The sequence below is a fragment of the Oxyura jamaicensis genome, chromosome 1 (assembly GCF_011077185.1).
Source record: "Oxyura jamaicensis isolate SHBP4307 breed ruddy duck chromosome 1, BPBGC_Ojam_1.0, whole genome shotgun sequence".
Taxonomy (NCBI): Eukaryota; Metazoa; Chordata; class Aves; order Anseriformes; family Anatidae; genus Oxyura; species Oxyura jamaicensis.
In genome coordinates, this window is record NC_048893.1 from 77,042,150 (window position 1) to 77,061,971 (window position 19,822).

General features: G+C 37.1%; 1 protein-coding gene across 1 annotated transcript in view; it reads left to right on the plus strand.

Annotated features, from left to right (window-relative positions):
• The first annotated feature begins 12,950 nt into the window (after positions 1–12,950).
• ANO2 (anoctamin 2) overlaps positions 12,951–19,822 on the plus strand; it is a 117,720-nt gene continuing 110,848 nt past the window's right edge. Inside the window, exons 1-2 of the mRNA XM_035312025.1 lie at positions 12,951–13,081; positions 17,632–17,792. Of these exons, the coding sequence (XP_035167916.1) occupies positions 17,639–17,792 (154 nt within the window). The 5' untranslated portion in view covers positions 12,951–13,081; positions 17,632–17,638. The remainder of the gene's footprint in view (positions 13,082–17,631; positions 17,793–19,822) is intronic.

Here is a 19,822-nt window from a genome sequence, read left to right on the forward strand (position 1 = left end):
TTTTTTTTTTTTTTTTTTTTTTTTTTTTTTTTTTTTTTTTAAGCAATGTCAGACCTATGATATTCAGAAGCTTGTTTGTCTCAGTTCTGAATACTGTTACATTCATTTCCGCTTTCTTGGGGCCTGTGTAGTGGTGTTCAATATAAGCAATTGGACTCCAAAAGTGATTTTACCATTTTGCCTATTTTCCTTCTTAATTCTTTCATCAGTTTTCACCACAAAAAAAACCAAAATGGGTATATCTGCTTGCCCTACTTAGAATAGAGTAGTTTTAAAGGAGTGATAAAATAAAGAAGGGAGTTCTGCAGAAATAGTGGTTTTATTGTCTTAGAGATAAATATTTGCTCCTTGCAGAAGTGTAATTAAGATCTATTCCTTATACAGCATTCCCCTAACTGTGGCCAACCGTTCTGGTCAATACATTACCAAATCACCCCTTCTTTCACCACAGCTCTTTGTAGCCACATCTGCATCTCTGGAGACAGAACACATCTTTCCACATACAACGTGGAACTGCAGGAACTTGAAATTAAAGGTCTGTGGTGCATTCACTAATTCCAGACGTACACTTAAATGTTGCTCAGTCATTATGCTAACTCTGTGGCTATTTAACCTCAAAGTTCTTTTTTTTTTTTTTTTTTTTTTTTTTTTTCCCTGTATATTTTATACTTTCCTTGCTCTGCTTTCCTGTCACCCTTCTGTTATCATTGTGAATTAACCTAACCAAATATCTGATCTTTACTTTTTATGCAATGTAACCACTTTGCTAGAAAGCAACCTTTGATATGTGCTTATCTCAGATTAGGGTTGAACAACACTTTCTAATGCTTACCTTAAAACTAAACCTAATCAGTCCAGACTAATATCTTGGGAGAGTGATGCATGTATAACTCACTGGTGGGCTGGCTGACCCAGCAGGTCAGTTTTACACTTCCCAGATCTTCAGACAATATTTATATATTCTCTAAAAGCCAGGTTTCAAAGCAGAGAACAATGAGGCCTGCCTTATATATACAATCAGCAGACTGAAAGTAGTGAGCAACTCACACACTCCTTCTGCAAGGGTCATATGCCTATCACTAGATCCCATAAGTCTGCAGAGAGAAAGGAAAGCACCATGGTAGCTAGGCAGGGTAATATTCAGTTGATAAGGCCTGAAGAATAGTTATGTTATGAACTGTTCTCTCTGCTGAAGCAACTGTTGGATCAGGTGGTTATTTTCCACCTCCTAAATAACAAATCATTTACAGCATGTGGTCTGCACACTATTAAAATTCTGAGCTTTTCTCTACCTGGCAGTTTGATTGTTTATTTAACAGAAATGTGTTTTCAGTGGAAAACTATCATGCATCAGGTTTACTCTTTGATTCTTTTATAATCTCTTTTCTTCACTGAGTGCCAATGGGGTGCTCCTCATTTTCTGGGGCTGGGGTCGGGGTGGGGGGAGTGGGGGGGGGAGTGGGGAGGGGGAAGGTTTCTTTCCCTTTCAGGGAGAGGGGAGCTTGCTTTCTTTTCTGGCAGTAGTCATCAGTGTGTTTAGGGTGTTGTAATTTCCTGCTTAGTCTGGTAAATTATTGTAGGATTTTTCTGACACAGCACAGATGCATGGGATCCTGGAGAAGGTTCCCTTTTGCCAGGTGGGTAATTAGAGTAAAAAACAATTCTTGATAACTCCATTCTCATACAGAAATATGTGAACACCATGCAGGCCTTCCCTGACTGTCTTCAGCATATGTATCTCCAACATTCACAAAGATGCTGGTGCTATATACAAGGAATTTTTTATTAGGAAAAAGAGGAGAATGCAGCTTTACGCTTGGGAAAGTGCAGAAATTGAACAAACATAGCATTAAGTACAAGAATGCCCATAAGTTCTACAAGTAATTTTGGCAGTAGTCCATCCATCTCCTTTCCAAAACTCTACTGAGAATGTACCTGAAGCAATAATCTGAGCACATCTTCTTGCTCTTGCCCTCTTGCACTTCAAGCCCAGTATCTTTATAGTTCCAAGGAACTCTACAACAAAGATTTATTCCCACCATAGGTTGTGTTCACCTTGCAGTTCATCTTCATTTCATCCCTAAGTACAGCAGGAAATACTGTGCCAACATCCACTTAACCTTCATTTTGTCCTTTGTGACAGTTTTTACCAGCAGAGACCTTCCTAGAGGAAGTGAAAAGCAGGTGGGAACCTGTAGGAGATTCCTGGGTATTGAGAAAGGAACACTTTCTCCATCATTACAGTTCTTTCCCCTTTCTAGTTTCTGTGATCTCATTACCCCTCATGACTTCCAATTTCTGATGCCTGTGTGATCTCTTTACCACTCATGAACTCGTTTTATTTATGAATGGACTTTTTCATCATATCATATACCCATTAAATGGACTGCTTGTTAGATGCTTGATGCAAGGGCACATTTATCAGCAGTTGTAGGGACTTTCCCCTCCATCCTTGGAAATTCTCATCACAGGGTTCACACAAGTGCTCCAGTCTGTGTTATTTGCAAAGCAGAGAGTTTCTGCTCATGACACATAAATCACTGAAGAATTTGTCTTCCATTATTCTGTTGCATGCAGGCCTGTGAATGAATTGAAATGATTTACATACAGCTCCACATTTCTGAGTCTTCACCAGTCCTGTAGGTAGTGATTCTCTGTCTGTTTTGGCAGGAGCTTGGTCTTATTTATTGTTGCTTGTATGTGAGATGGAATTTCAAACTAATAAGCTTGTATTACAATATTGAGGAAAACCAGATCTCTGCTTTCTGATAAACATAATTCCCAGGCTTCAGGTTACTTTCTGAGCACTAAGATCCTTGTTACCACCCAGACTCCTCATTTCATCTGTGGGATTTTCAAAAACCAGATTCAGCAGAAGATGTGCTCATCTACATCAGGACTTACACAAAGGGTGACTCTGAAGGCTGAAGATATTGTGGTGTAGCTGCCTGGTGCCTCTCTCTTGGATTGTTTAGTTTTGTAAGCAGCTAGAAGTCTGTTTTGTCTGTGTGCAGAACTGTCTCAGAATTAGTTGCTTAGTGCATATATGATGTCTTAACTTCAAAGCAAGAAGCATATTTCGTAATGGAATTAAGTTATAGGCCCTAATTCAACTCTTATGTTTAGAGTTGACATCAGTGTACTTGACAGGAAACAAAGGTTTGTTCTTTTAAATTGGAGAAGTAAAAGCCAGACTAGCATGTACATTTGGAAATAAAAGAGCAAATCCTACACATTTGTATATCCACACTTAAAATAATTGGTAAGCATCTAGAAGTGAATATATCTGAGAACTGCAGGGAGAAGAAAACAGCAATTGTGTGGTAGCATTTCTGCTTACCTTTCTTTTAAAACTCTCTTGACACCTTAATCAGAGTAGGAATTTTTGGCTATGGGATGTTGGATGAGAGGAGGTATTTTTCTGACTTCTTGAGCACCAAACAGGGTTTAAGACCAATCTTTTTCATTTGGTTTAAAGGTATACCCCTGTATTAAGACTTTTTTATATGAGACATCCAACTGTACAAAAAATTCATTAGAACAGACCATAGCTTTGTTTGATTCAGTAACCTGTTTCTAACAGTTGACAGAAACAAGATGACAAATTAAGACTGGGCACTGTGAAACAATTACTCCCTGAAAAGACCAACATAAGGAAGGTTTCCAACATGAGAAATACTTGAACTTCTACAGTTATAACAGAGAAGAGAAAACAAACATCTTTAATTCAGTATGGAGCAGGTGATGACTATTATTGTGTAGTCTTGCTTAAATAGTTGCAATTAAAATGCTGAAAAAATAATGAGCAAAAAATCTTGTTTGTATTTAATTACTCTTGCAGGGTGCATTTGATTTTTTTTTTTTTTTTTTTCTTTCTTATTTGTCATAGTCTCAGAAGTCTTCAGGACAGTCAGTCTAAATTTTAATTAAAAAAATAAAGTTCTATAACTCTCTTATTATCTCAAACCTGCAAGAGGAAAGTCTTAAGAATGACTGCCTTAAGTTATCCAATAAGAACATGGCTAACAAATAATTTATTATACTTTTCTTTCTGGAAAATTATACTTATATGTTTTAGCCACTAGATGGTGTCTATCTGACAGTAGTGATATTTATAGTGCCATCTAAAGCAAATGCATTAAATTAATTCAGAGGCTCTAGTGAGGCCCACCTATATGAATCTGATAAACAAAAAAGCTCTCATGAAATATTATATATTATAAATTAAATTTATTTATGAAAAGAAGTAAGTATCTGAGCTTCAAACTGTGTTAACCTAGATGATATAAAAATAATGGAAATTACCTGGAGAGTACTGAAGATTAGGAAACTGATAGAATATCAGTGACCTTGTACTTGTTCTGAGTATAAACCTTAGCAAATGTGTCAGGGAAGAAATGTTAGGTAACCTCCCTGCCAGTCTAAAAGAAAGGCTGATTCTCTATATCATATTATATAGATAACTCCTTATTTGTGGGAGCTCGTAGAGTTTATTATTAGAGAGAAAAAAAAAAAAAAAAAGTATAATTGAATACATTTATTTCTTACATATAACCTCACTTGGTGGGCTGAAATTTTTCTGCAGTGAAATTGTACTCCCTTCCCCATAGGTAACCTTTAGTGTTTCACTGTAGTGTTGACTCAGCCTCAAGTAGCTAGGCTACCTGTTCTGGATTTCGAGTTTGCCAGATTTGGAGGACTAGTGATATTTTTGATTGATTTGTCAGGTTTTGACTGATTTATCAGAAGACAGTCTGAGTGTTCATAGGTTGTCTTACACGAGTTCTCAAAACTGAGTGTTGGGGTATACGCTGCATTACTGTTCTTGCTAAAAGTGTCTGTCTTAAGTAAAGGCTGCATAGCATACTCTCATAGACATGTAGAGCTTTTGCAGGCAAAAAATGTGACAGACAAATCCAGACATCCACAGAATAATGTAATCAGACACTTAATCCTTTCAAACACTGCATAAAGTTAAAGACTGCTACTACCGCACACAAAAAAGCTGTGCATGGATTATCTTTTTTTTGTGTTACTGCATATCACATTCTCTCTATGTGTAGCGTTCCAGTAAAGGTCTCTAGGCATAAGGAACACTCAACAAAGGACATTCAAAAGTCAAAAAACGCTCTGTGGAAGTACTGAAGCTTTGTATTCTCCTGTAACAGATGGGGAACTCAGTTACAATGCTTCTGACTAACCAGCACCATGTTGCTTTCTTACACAATTGGTAGGTAGTCAGCCTTGACTTCTGTCTCAGTCACAGTACATGTATAATTACTATGCTTCTATTGTTCTTGGAATTACAGTCTGTAGCCAATGGGTTTTTACAGTTTATAATCCATCACCACAAACTATGCTCTCTCAGCTGTATTATGAAAATTTATTGGAATGGGAGCAATAACGATTGTAAATCTGCAAAGCTCATTGAGTGGCTTGTCTCGGTTTTATTTCTTTACAGGCTTTGATCTTTTGCTATTTTAAATTGCTGTTAATACCTAAATTCTGCATTTTTATTCTATATACTTTTCCTGGGTATTTTCAAAACATTAGAATTTGAGAACTGAACAATTGCCTTCCTGTACACAAATCACCTTCCTTCTCCCTAAACAGTAACCCTTAACTGTTTTGAATAGTGATTATTTCTGAAAAGCCAAGAGACTGGGGGAAAGTATAATCCTACAGTTAATTTCAGTAATTTCAAAATGTCTGCTCTCTAAGGAGTTCCAATATTTTGTCTTTTTTTGTTGTTGTTGTTGTTTGTTTTATTTTTCACCCTATAACGGATCACAAAACATATTTCACAGTGTTGTATAAGAACATATAAATCTGTCTGGTAGAATCTTTAATTTAGTCGGGTTTGTCTCCAGGCTTCAGGTACCATTTGGAGGAAACAGAAAATATTTAACTAATGGTTTCAAGCAGGAACTTTAATTAAATGTTAACTTCACTAAACATCTCTTGTAGCATCCTTTTTCATTCTACTTTCAGGTGAAAAGAATCATAGTTTTGGTATTTGGTAAATACTCTCACTCAGGAATCACTGGAGATGATTCAGTGCATTACTTGCAAGAGAAAATATACAAGATAGTAAGCCTTTAGTAGAAATCAAAAGCCATGTCTTGGCTCTTAACTTGTTTTCATGTCTTACCAATGGCACCAAGTATTCCAAAATGAATGATGAATATCTGTAGATGCATACACAAACATTAATATTAGAGATAGCTTTTAGGGTTTGATTCAGGGCTCTTGTACTCTTTATCAACTATTTTCACATGCACCCTCATATTCACTCTTTACTGGGCAGTCTTGAGCTTTATCTTCAGCTTAAGCGACACCATGTACAACCTTGGAAAGAGGCTCCTTTCATTGTTTTCTGTATATTGAGCAATTTGTATTTTCTAATGTATTTTTTTTCTTTGCCTGAGACTCAACTGCCTTACCTTATAATTTAGCTGAGGTTCTGTCATTATTATTATTATTATTATTATTATTATTATTATTATTTTCCTTTTAAAATTTTAATAAAAATATTTCTCGGTCTACTGGCAAGTTGTTCCAAGGGGGATTGCTTTCTGCCAGGAGACTTTCTACTGGCAAGTTGTTCCAAGGGGGATTGCTTTCTGCCAGGAGACTTTCTTGGCTTCCATCTTGCTCCATTTAGTGCAGTCTCTGTGTATCTGAATATATATATGTTCTCAGGCACATACATGGTAGAAATCTCTGGGATCTCTGGATACACAGCAGCTTCAGTGCTGTTACTGAGGGGTAATTCCACCCAGGTGACCCACATGGTTGCCATTAGTGCTTGAATCTTGCCCTGAGAAAGTTTTCAAGTGGAGAAAAATGTCACATCCAGAAAAATCTGTACATGGGTAACTACCTGGAGTGAAATAGTGAGGTACACAGAGATGTTTTGTCTTATTTCTAATTCTGTTACAGTGACTGGATTTTTATCTATACTTCAGCAGTGTTTCTGAAATAAATGTACAGTTTTCAAATCCTCAGGTGGAAACATCAATGTGCTGAGAACTATTATCTCAATAATAATGTAAAATCTCCTGTGTTCTGAGATTAATATCTACCAGAAAACAGTGTTTGTATGGGTAATCATTGTTCTACCTTCACTTTAAAGGTAGATTTTCTTCTCTTGACCAAGTCCATTAAAGGAGTTCATTGTGTTCCCAACCCTTTGCCACAGGCTATTATTTTCTTCAGTGGTCTTTCACAGATGTTCATAGGCATACACTATGAACTGACTTGATGAAGAGGTGGATATGGCCTTTTGGGGCTTTGCTTGTCTTTTTTTTTTTTTTTTTTTTTTTAACAATACTCAACTTTGTAATGCATCAGCACAACTGAGAAGGTTAGCTATGGGTCAGAGAGGGCATGAAGAAGCTGGAGATATGAAAAAAAAGCTTTCAAACTAGCTCTGACAGCAGAGATTTTTGACATGAAACCTTGCTTTGAAAAGACCACTTGTCCTTTCTCCCATGAGCAGACTCATCATAATTCTAGGCACTATTTTTGTGAATAGGCTTATTTGAAGGCGTAAGTAGCACATGTGCCTTTTGATAATTTACCCAATAAATAATTGTAAAACACTTTAGTTTTACATATTAAATATTGACTCAGTGGAGAGGCTAGTGAATGAACAGTGGCAAAAATGAAATAATTGTTGTCCTAGAATAGGGCATGGAATTTAAAAAACTGAAAAGCTTTGAGCTAATTTCCCAGTTAGGTGAAATAGTGTCTATAGCATATTTTCCTGCTTTTAAAAATTTGTTTCTAAGTGACTCCAAAGTTCTTTCAAGTGTGTGTCATGCACATTCTAGGTATCCCACACTTTTTTGAAAAGTTAAAAACTCAGTGTTTTTCTTTTCTCTCTTTCTTTCCCTCTCCCCAAGTCTAAGCCTATTTATAAATTGCACAGCTTGGCATGAAAGTAGTGACCAACATGCAAGCAAAGAGTTTAATTATCAGTTACTCTTTTTGATGTTATTTTGGCAGCCAGACAGAAAGAAGTGCATTGCAGTCTGGTTCAAGTATTATATGCGCTAAGCAGGCAGAATTAAGTAAACATTTTCACTGCACTCTTTCCAGCACTTGTTATATTTCTGGCATGAGAGGGAATATATTTTCTGTAGTTCTGTTGTTGTTATTGTTTTGTTTTGGGCTTTATCGATATTGTTTCTGATTATTTGCTTTATCTTGGGATGTTGGGAGAAACTGAAACTTTTGTTCATCTTCTGAAGGAATTATGGAGGATTTGGCTGAATTATTAGTTGGAGACATAACTCTTGCTCAAGAGAACTTAGTACTTGGTAGGTGGCCATTTGACCAGCATTCAAAAGGTTTTATGAAGTGAAACACACAAAAAAGTCACTTTAGAATGTAACAACAGAACAAAATGTTTGACTGTTACTTCTGATAGGAGCAGTCCACACTCATCATCAAAATCTTTTGTCCCTTGCTTTAAATTAGAACTACTGACCTTATTGCGTATAAGTATATAAAAGTATACTTCAACTATAAAAGTATATCTCTACTTTAGAATACATCTAATGTAGAAATAAAACTTATACGATGCAGCGGGCATAGGCCACTGAAGATAAATGTGGTTATAATAAGTCTGAATTTTGGTCTTTACAGGCATTGACAGAGGTTAAGGTGTCTTAAAAATAACCATAACAAGCCAGAAACAACTTTCCCACTGAACATCTAGAACACATTCTTTGAATATTTTGAGCAGTATTTTCTACAAAACTGTGAAGTCTTTGACACTGCTTCCAAATAAGTATTGCTGTAATGCCAAATCTGATGCATAGCATTAGCTGTAATATTTTGTTTGTTTGTTTGTTTGTTTGTTTCAGAGCAAAACAGTATTGGTGTAGCTGACGGCAAATTAAAAACAAATCTTGCTAAGCTATGTGACATTCTTATTGGTTTAGTCCTTTTAATCTTTATAATTTGATATGATAATGGAGTACATGAAATCACTGTGATCACATTGAAAAAGAAAAAAAAGCAACAGATAGATGGAATCATGGAATCAGAATCATAGAATGGTTTGGGTTGGAAGGGACCTTAAAAATCATCTAATTCCAACTACTTTGCCATGGGCATGGACAGCTTCCACTACACCAGGTTGCTCAAAGCCCCATCCAGCCTGTCAACCCCTCCACAGGTTCTCTGGCAATCTGTTCCAGTGCCTCACCACCCTCATAGTGAATAACTTCTTCCTTATATCCAAATGAAAGCTACAACTTCTTAGTTTAAAACAGTTACTCCTTGGCTTATCACTACACTCCCTGATTAAGATTTTTTTCCTGTCTTTCCTGTAAGCCTTCTTTACATACTAGAAGACTGTTTTAAGGTCTCCCTGAAGCCTTCTATTTTCTAGGCTAAATAAACTCAATTTTCTCAGTCTTTCTTCATAGAAGAGGTACTCCAACCCTCTGATCATCTTTGTGGCCCTCCTCTGGACCCACTATAATAGGTCTATGAGTGTCTTATGCTGTGGGCCCCAGATCTGACCTGCCAGCTTCAAATATGTAAGAGGATAACATGTTCACATCTGAGAAAATTTAGCATCTTTATTTCAAAAGAAAACAGTCTTAAAATTTGCAAGTATGATCCTGTTGACTTGAGTAGGGGTGGACTGCTTTCAAACCTTCTAAAACTGTGCCTGTAAGCATTTATTTAGAGATGTTTAGATGGGAGATAAAAAGAAGACTACCTTATGGTATTCTTAAGGTCTGAACCAGAAATCAATGAAACCAGCTGCGGCTGCAGTAGATGAATTGGGTCTTTTGTAGTATATTACGGGATGTTTGCACAGGCTTGACTCCCATTCAGAGCAATGGGAGATCAGGTCTCAGGACATGTCAGAAATGAAGGAGCATGTCTGTGTCCTGTGTTTTGCTAGCTTGATAAACTCAGGTTTAAATTTGTCATGCTTTCAAGCACTGTCATTACTTCTCTTTAGATCACGTTCCGGCACATAGACGGACTGGGCTTTGGCACAGCAGGCTTAATTATTTTTCTTTTTCAAAACATTTAAGTCACAGAACATTGTGCAGTTTTCTTCTTGGCAACTGTTTTTTTTTTTTTTTTTTTTTTTTGTTTGTTTGTTTGTTTGTTTTTTCTGTATCGCCAGGATGTTGTTGAACTCCTCTCACTTTCTCTTGGCATGGATACAAATAGCAGCCCTTTGCTTTATAGGTTACAGATCATACGTATCACTGATATATTTAAAAATTACAGAGGAAACCTCATATAATAAGCTCCTACTTCATTGAGCTTGGTCAGCTGGTCTTTACTCCAGTGCTGCTTGTTCTTGAACATTTTCTATGCTAATCTGTGGCCATTTTTTAAAGCAACATGCAGTTTAGAACAGCTAAGATTGTGGGCAAATTTTTGTCTGCTTTGACCTCTTTGGAGTGCTGTAACAGCTATGCACATTGCTCATTACTATAAATAAGCAAGGAATAAGAACACAGATAATCAAAATAACCCCCCTCTTATTATTGTCCCATGTTGTTATGTTAATTTTAGTGATGTTTGCCTTGCTGCTAAGTGCAAGGCATGTTACTTCCCAAAACGGAGGAATCCTAAGAGCAAATTGAGTCTCTCGGTGTCCTGTGTTGCTCCGAGGGCATTGCTGCTGTATGCTGACTCAGACAGGAGTCTTGAAGAAAAGCTTTAAGCCATCTGATTATTTCTGTTTTTCAGTCAATATATACTTCCTCACTTCATACTCAGAAACGTTGAAAAAGAAACAACAAATTTGAAAATAAAGTAAAACTACCTATTAAAAATTACCTCCAAAATCATTTGGCAGGTGCCACATTATAGGATAACTGCACAGTGTTAGGATTATATTTACACCAGAAATATTTAAATTTATCATTTTATAAGCTAAAAGCAATGCTGTGGTGTAAATGTGGAGTTACTAAACTGATATATGCTGATTCCCATTTTTACTTGTGCAAGTTGTCTTCCTGAAATGAAAGAGAATAACATATCTAATTACATTAATGCCATTCAAGTCAATCTGTCATCATTGCACTCATGTTGTTTGATACTTCACACAGTCTGTTGCTTATGACAACCTTGTAAATGTCAGATGTAGTGGCTGTATTCCTTTTACAGAAGAATCTCAAAATTTCCTTTGTTTTGCACTGTTTCTCCAGTTATGGCAACCCATCATACTGAAGATTAATGTTGTCTGTGTATCAAATTAAAGTGCTTTTGTTTGGTTCTCCCTTTTAGGATTGCACATCTCCTTCCTAAAGGATAAGCTGGGTCTGTTGGACCTAAGAAAATATAGGCACTCATGTAAGGCAACACTGAAATAGGTATGACCACACTGCCCACTTTCCTATGTGAGAGTCTAGGAATGTGAAGTTATCTGTGGCTGTGATGGTGTGAAAACAGCAGCAGGAACTGTATTTATGAAAAAAAAAAAAAAAAAAAAAAAAAAAAAAAAAAATAGGTTACAACCATTAGTTCTTTCATATGAGCTGGAAATTTGACTGTGGAGGTTTCTAACATTGCCCCATGGTTCTCCACACTGGTTTCAGTGCTCCCACTCTCCCTCCTATGGCAGGAGCAGGCTAGCCCTAAGAGTTAGTTTCTGGAACACAAAATTTCAGGTTTGCCTATGCCATTGAATGGACTTGAGCTCAGTTCTACAAACATAACTTTTTGTTATTAATTTCTTTCAGAATATAGTTATTTTTTTGCTCCATGTTACCAGAAATCCCAGGCCTGCAAAAATCTAATTTTAACCATTTTCTGTTAGGGATAATTTAAATCAGGAGTGCTAAGCCTGGGTAAAGTTTTCTTAGTGTAAGTGAAGTCATAATCAATCTCAAAATGGGGTTATACCCAGCCTTTCAGAGGAGTCTTTCTTTTATTAGACATGTTATCTTAAGATTATTTTTATTCTTTCTACCACCACCTAGTGAATGTATGCCTTATTGGTTTAAATGCAATGATGTGGCATGAGTGCAACTGTCTTATCTCCAGCAGTCTTCTGTCTTATTCTCTGGCTTGTGATATGTTTCAAACTGTGTTATATTTTATCTAAATTTAGTGTCATTTTAATGATTTTTATTTTTTCTTTGTGAGTTCTTCAGCTCTCTGAAATTTTTGGTATTTTATAACGTTTAGAATCACTCCTAACAGTACTTTGGAATGATCATTGAGTTTCATCTATGTTTAGTTTACTTCTTTCAGTGTGATTCATGAAGATGTTGGGCTGAGTACTAACACATATTTATCAATACCTACAATGAACTGCTCTTCAGAGCAGAAATTGTTTTTTCAATCCAGCTGTACAGTCTGCTCATTTGTCAAAAATATTTATTCTTTCTAAAAAGCCAGTACAAGTATGCAAGTAAACCTTCCTTCTTTAATAGAAATTCAAGATTATTCATCTGTAAAGATATTAGAGGATGTTGTCAGTACGTTCATATTGATCTAATTTCCATGTCTCTCACCAATTGAATCCAGGAGGACTTATGGAAGCAAAGAATGATGGTTTATCTGGAAAAACTTTTAAAGAATTAAATCCTTTCTAACATTTTCTGCTAAACATTCGGGTGAAACACTGTTACTTTTGATGGAATCAAGGGATATTTAACTGAATTCAGTTCAGAGATACAAAAGGTGCAGTCTTTCCTAAGCAGCTCTAGAGTAAGTATTGTAATGATACAGGACTAACTTTAACTTCTCAGAAGAGAATACCTCAAATTGCTTGAATCACCCACTTCATTTGGTGGTACTGACTTCAAGATGCTCAGGGTTTTCATCCAAATCTTTGACAATTGCTATTTAACTTTCAGGAATTTTTAAGAAACTGTAAAATACACTTGAAAATGACACCCTTGACATATAAATATATTTATTTATTTATTTATTTTCCCCTCTTCTTTTTCAGGAAGTATTTTGGAGAAAAGATAGGACTTTATTTTGCATGGCTGGGCTTATACACAGAATTCCTCATTCCATCTTCAGTAGTTGGGTTTTTTGTATTTCTTTACGGATGTACAACCATAGAGAATGACATTCCTAGGTAAGCACTGAGATCAATATTTTGTTACTTGAGAATTATAAGACTGCTTTCTGGTCATAATCCTTAGTGAGAATAATTGTTTTTAACATGTCTAAAGAGCAGTGATGCAGTATTAACAACCTTTTGAAAATACACATCTTCATTCATCATCATATGCATTAATTAAATGACATATTCAAATGACAAACATTTATTTGGCTCTTCAGTATTACAGCTTTCCATACTGAAATGGATCTGTTCAGTAAGTCTACAGCATTATTATAAAAAGGCCTGAGTTTTGGCATGGGAATTGGACAAACTGCATGTTACTTTTTATGCCCTCCAACTGCTTTTTGTGAATGCACATATCTACATGCTCACCCGGAAAGATATAGTTTAGAACTCACTAAAGTTAACACAAATAACATGTCTAGTACTCTTGGACTACTTTGTTCATCTTAGTAAAATCGTGTCATTGCACAAGTGATATTAATATTATTCAGCACATTTAGCATATTTGATATCCACGGGATTCATCTTCTTGGCGATTACAAAAAATGTTATGCACTGTGTCCTTAGGATACTTTACTAGTTATACTACATAACAAAACTCACTCTGCTCTGTTCTGGTCCAGCCTCACCTGGAGTACTGTGTGCAGTTTTGAGCAACACAATATAATAAGGACATAAAACTATTAGGGAGTGTCCAAAGAGGACCAACAAAGATGGTGAAGGGTCTAGAGGGCAAAACATATGAGGAGCTGCTGAGGTCCCTTGATTTGTTCAGCCCAGAGCAGAGCAGACTAAGGGGAGGCCTCATGGCCGCCTGCAGCTTCCTCGTGAGGGGAGTGGAGGGACAGGCACTGATCTTTGATCTCTGGGGACAGCGACAGGACCCAAGGGAACGGCATGGAGCTGGGACAGGGGAGGGTCAGGCTGGGTGTTAGGAAAAGATTCTGCACCGAGAGGGTGGTCGAACACTGGAACAGGTTCCCCAGGTTATGGTCATGGCACCAAGCCTGCCGGAGTTGAAGAAACATTTGGACAACACTATGATTTTGATCTGATTTTTAGGTAGTTCTCTGTGGAGGCAGGAGCTGGACTTGATACTTTTGGGTCCCCTCCAACTCAGGATATTTTGTGATTCTATGAAAACTGTCAATTTGACCCAGTAAAGTCTGCTTCTCAGCAAAAAAAAGGACACTTCTGTACTGTCTGAGAGTGACTTCTGGTAGAGACATGTTACTGACTTAGCAGAACTGTTGGTCACATTCATTGTGGCAGTTCTGGCGTTCTCTCAAATTGGTAACTTTTAAAGCAGATCACTCAGCAATAGAACATTATTGCTGATAAGTAAGTGATGAATGACAACACAGAGGAGTTAACATTTGTTTTCATAGCCTGGTCTGAATGGATTATGATGAGTTGTACTTGTCTGTAGAAAAGCTTGTGCTAACATTTAAACTGAAGTGAGATTTAAGGAAAGATGTACCTGCGACACCCTCTACTGCTTTTCAAAATAGAAGAGATTATTAACTGTATGATAGCTGGAAACAGCTGTGTGCATTTCAAATGATATTAAACATTGATATTACAGTTTAAATAGCTCTTTTTCATTTGAAGTCATAGAAAAATGCTATTTCACAGCAGCCAATATAGTAACAACTATAATCGCAACATACCTGCTATCAATGAAAAAATGTTGCAAGGTTTTCCTTAGATCATAGTCTTGGCAAGGATAATTGAGTTTATCACAGGTCAGTTCACCTGAGAACAGCAGCTATGAAGGTCTTTCATGTATAAACCTTATGAAAAAATGAAAACATACTCAGGAGTGCTGAGTGGGATTTGGTTTGTTAAAGAGATAGTAATAATGATTTTTAAAAGCTTTTTAGATACTGAGTAAATACATAGTAAATACATAGCAAATAAGACTAGGAATTAAAATAATGACTTTAAAGAAAATATTTTAAAATCTGTAAGAAAGTCTCTTATCTCATGTTTTCTAGAGGATCATAGAATCATAGAATCATAGAATATCCCGAGTTGGAAGGGACCCATAAGGATCATCAAGTCCAACTCCTCGCACCTCACAGGTCTACCCAAAAGTTTAGACCATGTGACTAATTGCACAGTCCAATCACTTCTTAAATTCATACAGGCTTGGTGCAGTGACTACTTCACTGGGGAGCCTGTTCCAGTGCACAACCACCCTCTCAGTAAAAAATCTCCTCCTGATATCTAGTCTAAACTTTCTCTGCCTCAGTTTCACCCTCTTCCCCCGGGTTCTATCACTGGTGTTTGTGGAGAATAGGTCACCTGCCTCTCCACTCCCCCTCACAAGGAAGTTGTAGACTGTGATGAGGTCTCCCCTCAGCCTCCACTTCTCTAGGCTGAACAGGCCCAGTGACCTCAGCCGCTGTTCATACGTCATCCCCTCCAGGCCCTTCACCATCTTCGTCACCCTCCTCTGGACACTCTCCAACAGTTTAATCTCCTTTTCATACTGTGGTGCCCAGAACTGCATACAGGACTCGAGGTGAGGCCGCACCAGTGCAGAGCAGAGCAGGATGATCACTTCCTTCAACCAACTAGCAATGCTGTGCTTGATGCATCCCAGGATACAATTGGCCCTCCTGGCTGCCCGGGCACGCTGCTGGCTCATATTCAGCTTGCTGTCAACCATGACCCCGAGATCCCTCTCTGCAGGGCTGCCCTCCAGCATCTCATTGCCCAGTCTGTATGTATAGCCAGGGTTGCCCTGTTCCAGGTGCAGGACCTGGCAATTGCTTTTGTTAAACTTCTGCGGTTGGTGTTCGCCCAGCTCTCCAACCTGTCCAGATCTCTCTGCTAGGCCTTTCCACCCTCATCCGAGTCCACAACTCCTCCAAGTTTGGTGTCGTTGGCAAATTTGCTCAAAACACCTTCTAGTCCTACATCCAAATCATTTATAAAAACATTGAAGAGGACTGGCCCTAAAATGGAGCCTTGAGGGACTCCGCTAATGACCATCTGCCAGCCTGATGTGGCCCCATTTACCACAACTCTTTGAGCCCTGCCTGTCAACCAATTCCTCACCCAATTCCTCAACCAATTCCTCACCCATCGTATGCTGTTTTGGTTAGGTTGTATGCTGGCCATTTTGTCCAGTAGGATCCTATGGGAAACCGTGTCAAAAGCCTTGCTGAAGTCCAAAAAGATCACATCAGCTGGTTTCCCTTGGTTGACTAGATGGATGATCTTATCATAAAAGGAAATCAAATTTCTTAGGCAGGACCTACCCCTCATGAAATAATGTTGGTTGGGACCAATGACTGCGTTGCCCTCCAGGTGCGCTAAATGCATAAGGATAAATGCATTAAGTGCATAAATGTTGTAAAGTGAGGAGGGAGAGGAAATACTGCTTAGCATCTGAATATGTAAGGCAGGAAGGCAGTAAGATTTATAGTTTTCACAAGATTTATTGCCTTTTTTTTTTTTTTTTTTTTTTTTTTTTATTTTGAAAATTAGGTTAGCACTCTGTCCTAGAAAGACGAGGAGTTATTCAGTCAAAGAATACCGCATCTGCACTCAGAAGTGGAGGAAATTTTAGAACCTTTAAATGTAAAAAGACCTCATTTCCTACACCCACTATGTATACACATAGTATCTGAATACCCTTAGAATATATCAGTTTTTGTGCTTAAAATAACTAACTGCTCATGCCTGAAGAACTTATGTCAAAACCTTGTGGCACATGGTGGTATACACCAGAATTTGTGTTAAGCCTTATTGTGGGTAAACAACCATTGCTTTTAAAATACTCCATACAATAAAATGCAGAGTAGAGATGAATCTCAAAGTAAATGTGAGATATAACACTTTTGCTAAGAATGAGACTCTTGGATGGTGTCTTTTAAATTCAGTGCATGTATGTCAGTTTCTATTAAAACTTAGCATATCTTCCTTGCAATGGTGTTGCAGATTTAATCTGTCTATGACACAGAACAACTAACATGCCTGGGTGCTGGATCTGGTTTTTATGGAGAGTTACTTGGCCAGTTGCAATGCATAAAGCATTATGGTATTTCACATGGATTTTTGTGCCATCATATTAAAATAGTGCGTTTCATCAAAGGCATATCGGATTTTATCCTGTAGGATCTCCTTTACAGCCACTTCAGAATTCTTTTTTCATGCATTTTAATCTGATCTGTACCAAATCCTGTAACTGAATGTAGAGATGTCAAATTCCACTTCGATTGTGTTTTAATTGTCTTGTTTTAGTATGGTTAACCTCAATCTTTAGTGATGCGGTCTTCACAAATTCACTAATACAGTGTAGATTGATTGATTAAATTGATTGCTGTTTTGCATTACTTTTCTGTTGGTAAGGTGCCTATGGGTATTCTAATGTTCCAGCATTTCACAATGTTCCTCAGAGACACATTGCTGATAGGCTTCTTTTCTCTGTAACTGCAAGCCATATGTGTTGCAGATAGCTTTTAACACCTATGAGTTGCTGCTTGATAGCAGTACTGTACTTTTCTGAGTAGTAATACTCTAAGAACTTATGTACTTACCATTCACAGTAAAGAAATGTGTGACCAACGTAATGCATTCACCATGTGCCCTCTGTGTGACAAGTTCTGCGATTACTGGAATCTCAGCTCTGCATGTGCTACAGCTCGAGCTAGCCACTTATTTGACAACCCTGCCACAGTCTTCTTCTCCATCTTCATGGCTCTCTGGGGTGAGTATTTCTTTCCAAAGTTTGATTTTTGGACTGTTGGCAGAAATGAAAGCTGTGATAAGCAGTAGTAAAATGTAGAAGCCCTACATATAAGAGTATTAAACTGAATGCCATGCATATGGCTTTATGACGTTGGCAAGCCTCAGAGGGCCGATGAGGGACTCTCTGTGCTGAGACTGCAGAAAACAATATTAAAAGGCTTTCTGCTGCCAACAGAAAGCTTTGGAATAAGTGGAGAGCAGTTGGGTAGTCCAGGGAAGAAAACTGTCTTTTCTTCCTCTACTTCCTTTTTTAATATTCTAATCTTGTCATGTCTTCCCTCATTTCCTATTGAAGTGTCAAGTCCTTTTAACCCCTTCTGAAATGGGGGCTGGAATTTGTTTGGGGTTTGTTATGGTGCAGGCAGCTGACAGCACAGTCTGTTTTACAACTTCCATGTTGGGCAACTTAGTCACTTAAATGAATAAAAACTTTACATAATTCTGAGAACAATGGGACTATTTATTATTATTATTATTATTATGTCTTTTAAGGTATTCCATTTTGACAAGCTTGGTTTTCTTTAATGGCAAGAATACTCTGCCTCAATGAGGATCTCAAAACACATCATAAACACTAATGAATGCATTTTAGTATTGTTCTTACTGTTTTTGACCTCACCTCACCTCAGCCCTGAAAATGTTCTTATTTGTCTCATAGCTGGTGCTATGTCCTCATTCACTCTAGATGTTTATTGTGAAAGTTACAGGTGTGATTGCTACAGTAAAATGATTTTTGATTTCCCTGTTCATTGCTCACAAATGGAAATTTTCATTATTGATATGAAATCAAATAAGTATATTATTGTTCTATAGACATCTCTCAGCAATTTGGTATACACTGCAATCCTATTTAAATTAAATTTCACAGTTGGTTTTAGAAAAGACTGACAGTTTTGGTGTTTTGGTGTGGGGTATGGATAGCATAGTTATCTTTAAGAATTTGCATACAGAACAGATCATGTAAAGAATAAGTTTTTGTTTACCACTTCCTGGAAATTATTCAGCAATTACTTTGACTCAGTGAAAAGGCAAAAAATGATGAATTAACAGACTCTCTCAATGTCTTGTTTTCCTACTTCAGATTGCTACCAACTGAAGGATAGATTGGCAAATAAAGGGCCACACTTTACCTCCTGTCATGCAGCTTGTGATGCACTGATATGTCCAAGTTTCAGTGTAGCTGTTTGGGCATCTTGTGTATAAAATTCATTTATACTTTCATAACTGAATAGCATTTTCCCAACACCAAATCTTTGCTGTAAACTTGCATCCATACCAACAATTATTTACATGCAGCCTCATCCAAAACAATTATACTTCGGTGTCAACAATACAATGTGCAAAGCAAAATTGATATATTCTTGATAAAAATTGATATATTCTTGATAAAATTGATATATTCTTGATATTCTTTAAAGCATTTAAGAATACTAAAATTATTTCTGAGCTGTAGTCTCCTGAAAGCAGTCTTTCACACAAATTTGAAAAGTTTGTTTTAGGGACCATGAAAACTGAGGTTGCCTGCACAAGGAAATATAGCCATATATAAAGAACAGCAAAGCAAAATAGCGAAATAAAGTGTCCTTTACTAACTTTGTCCAGCTTGCCTATTAAGTATTAGATTATGTTTAAATTTGCTTCCTTAGTGTATTAGTTATATCTAGATCTTATTCTGATGAATGGCATCTCGTTCACACACTTAATCAACTTGTTTCACATTATCTTGAATAAATGTTGCTTGCATACTTTTTTGTCAGACATAGTACAGTGATGTGGAAATTGGCATGTCTCATGACTTACAGTTGTATACTTAAAAGAGCAAAGTATGGTAATCTGAGCTGGCTTCATTTCATGATGATGCTGGGCACAAGAAATCTTTTACCCTCTTGCTTTCTCCCATTCTGTGAAAGCAGATGGTCAGTTTGTTGAGAGGAATCATGCTTTTCCGACCTGATCTTGACACCTCATAAATTATCTTTGTGATTTCAG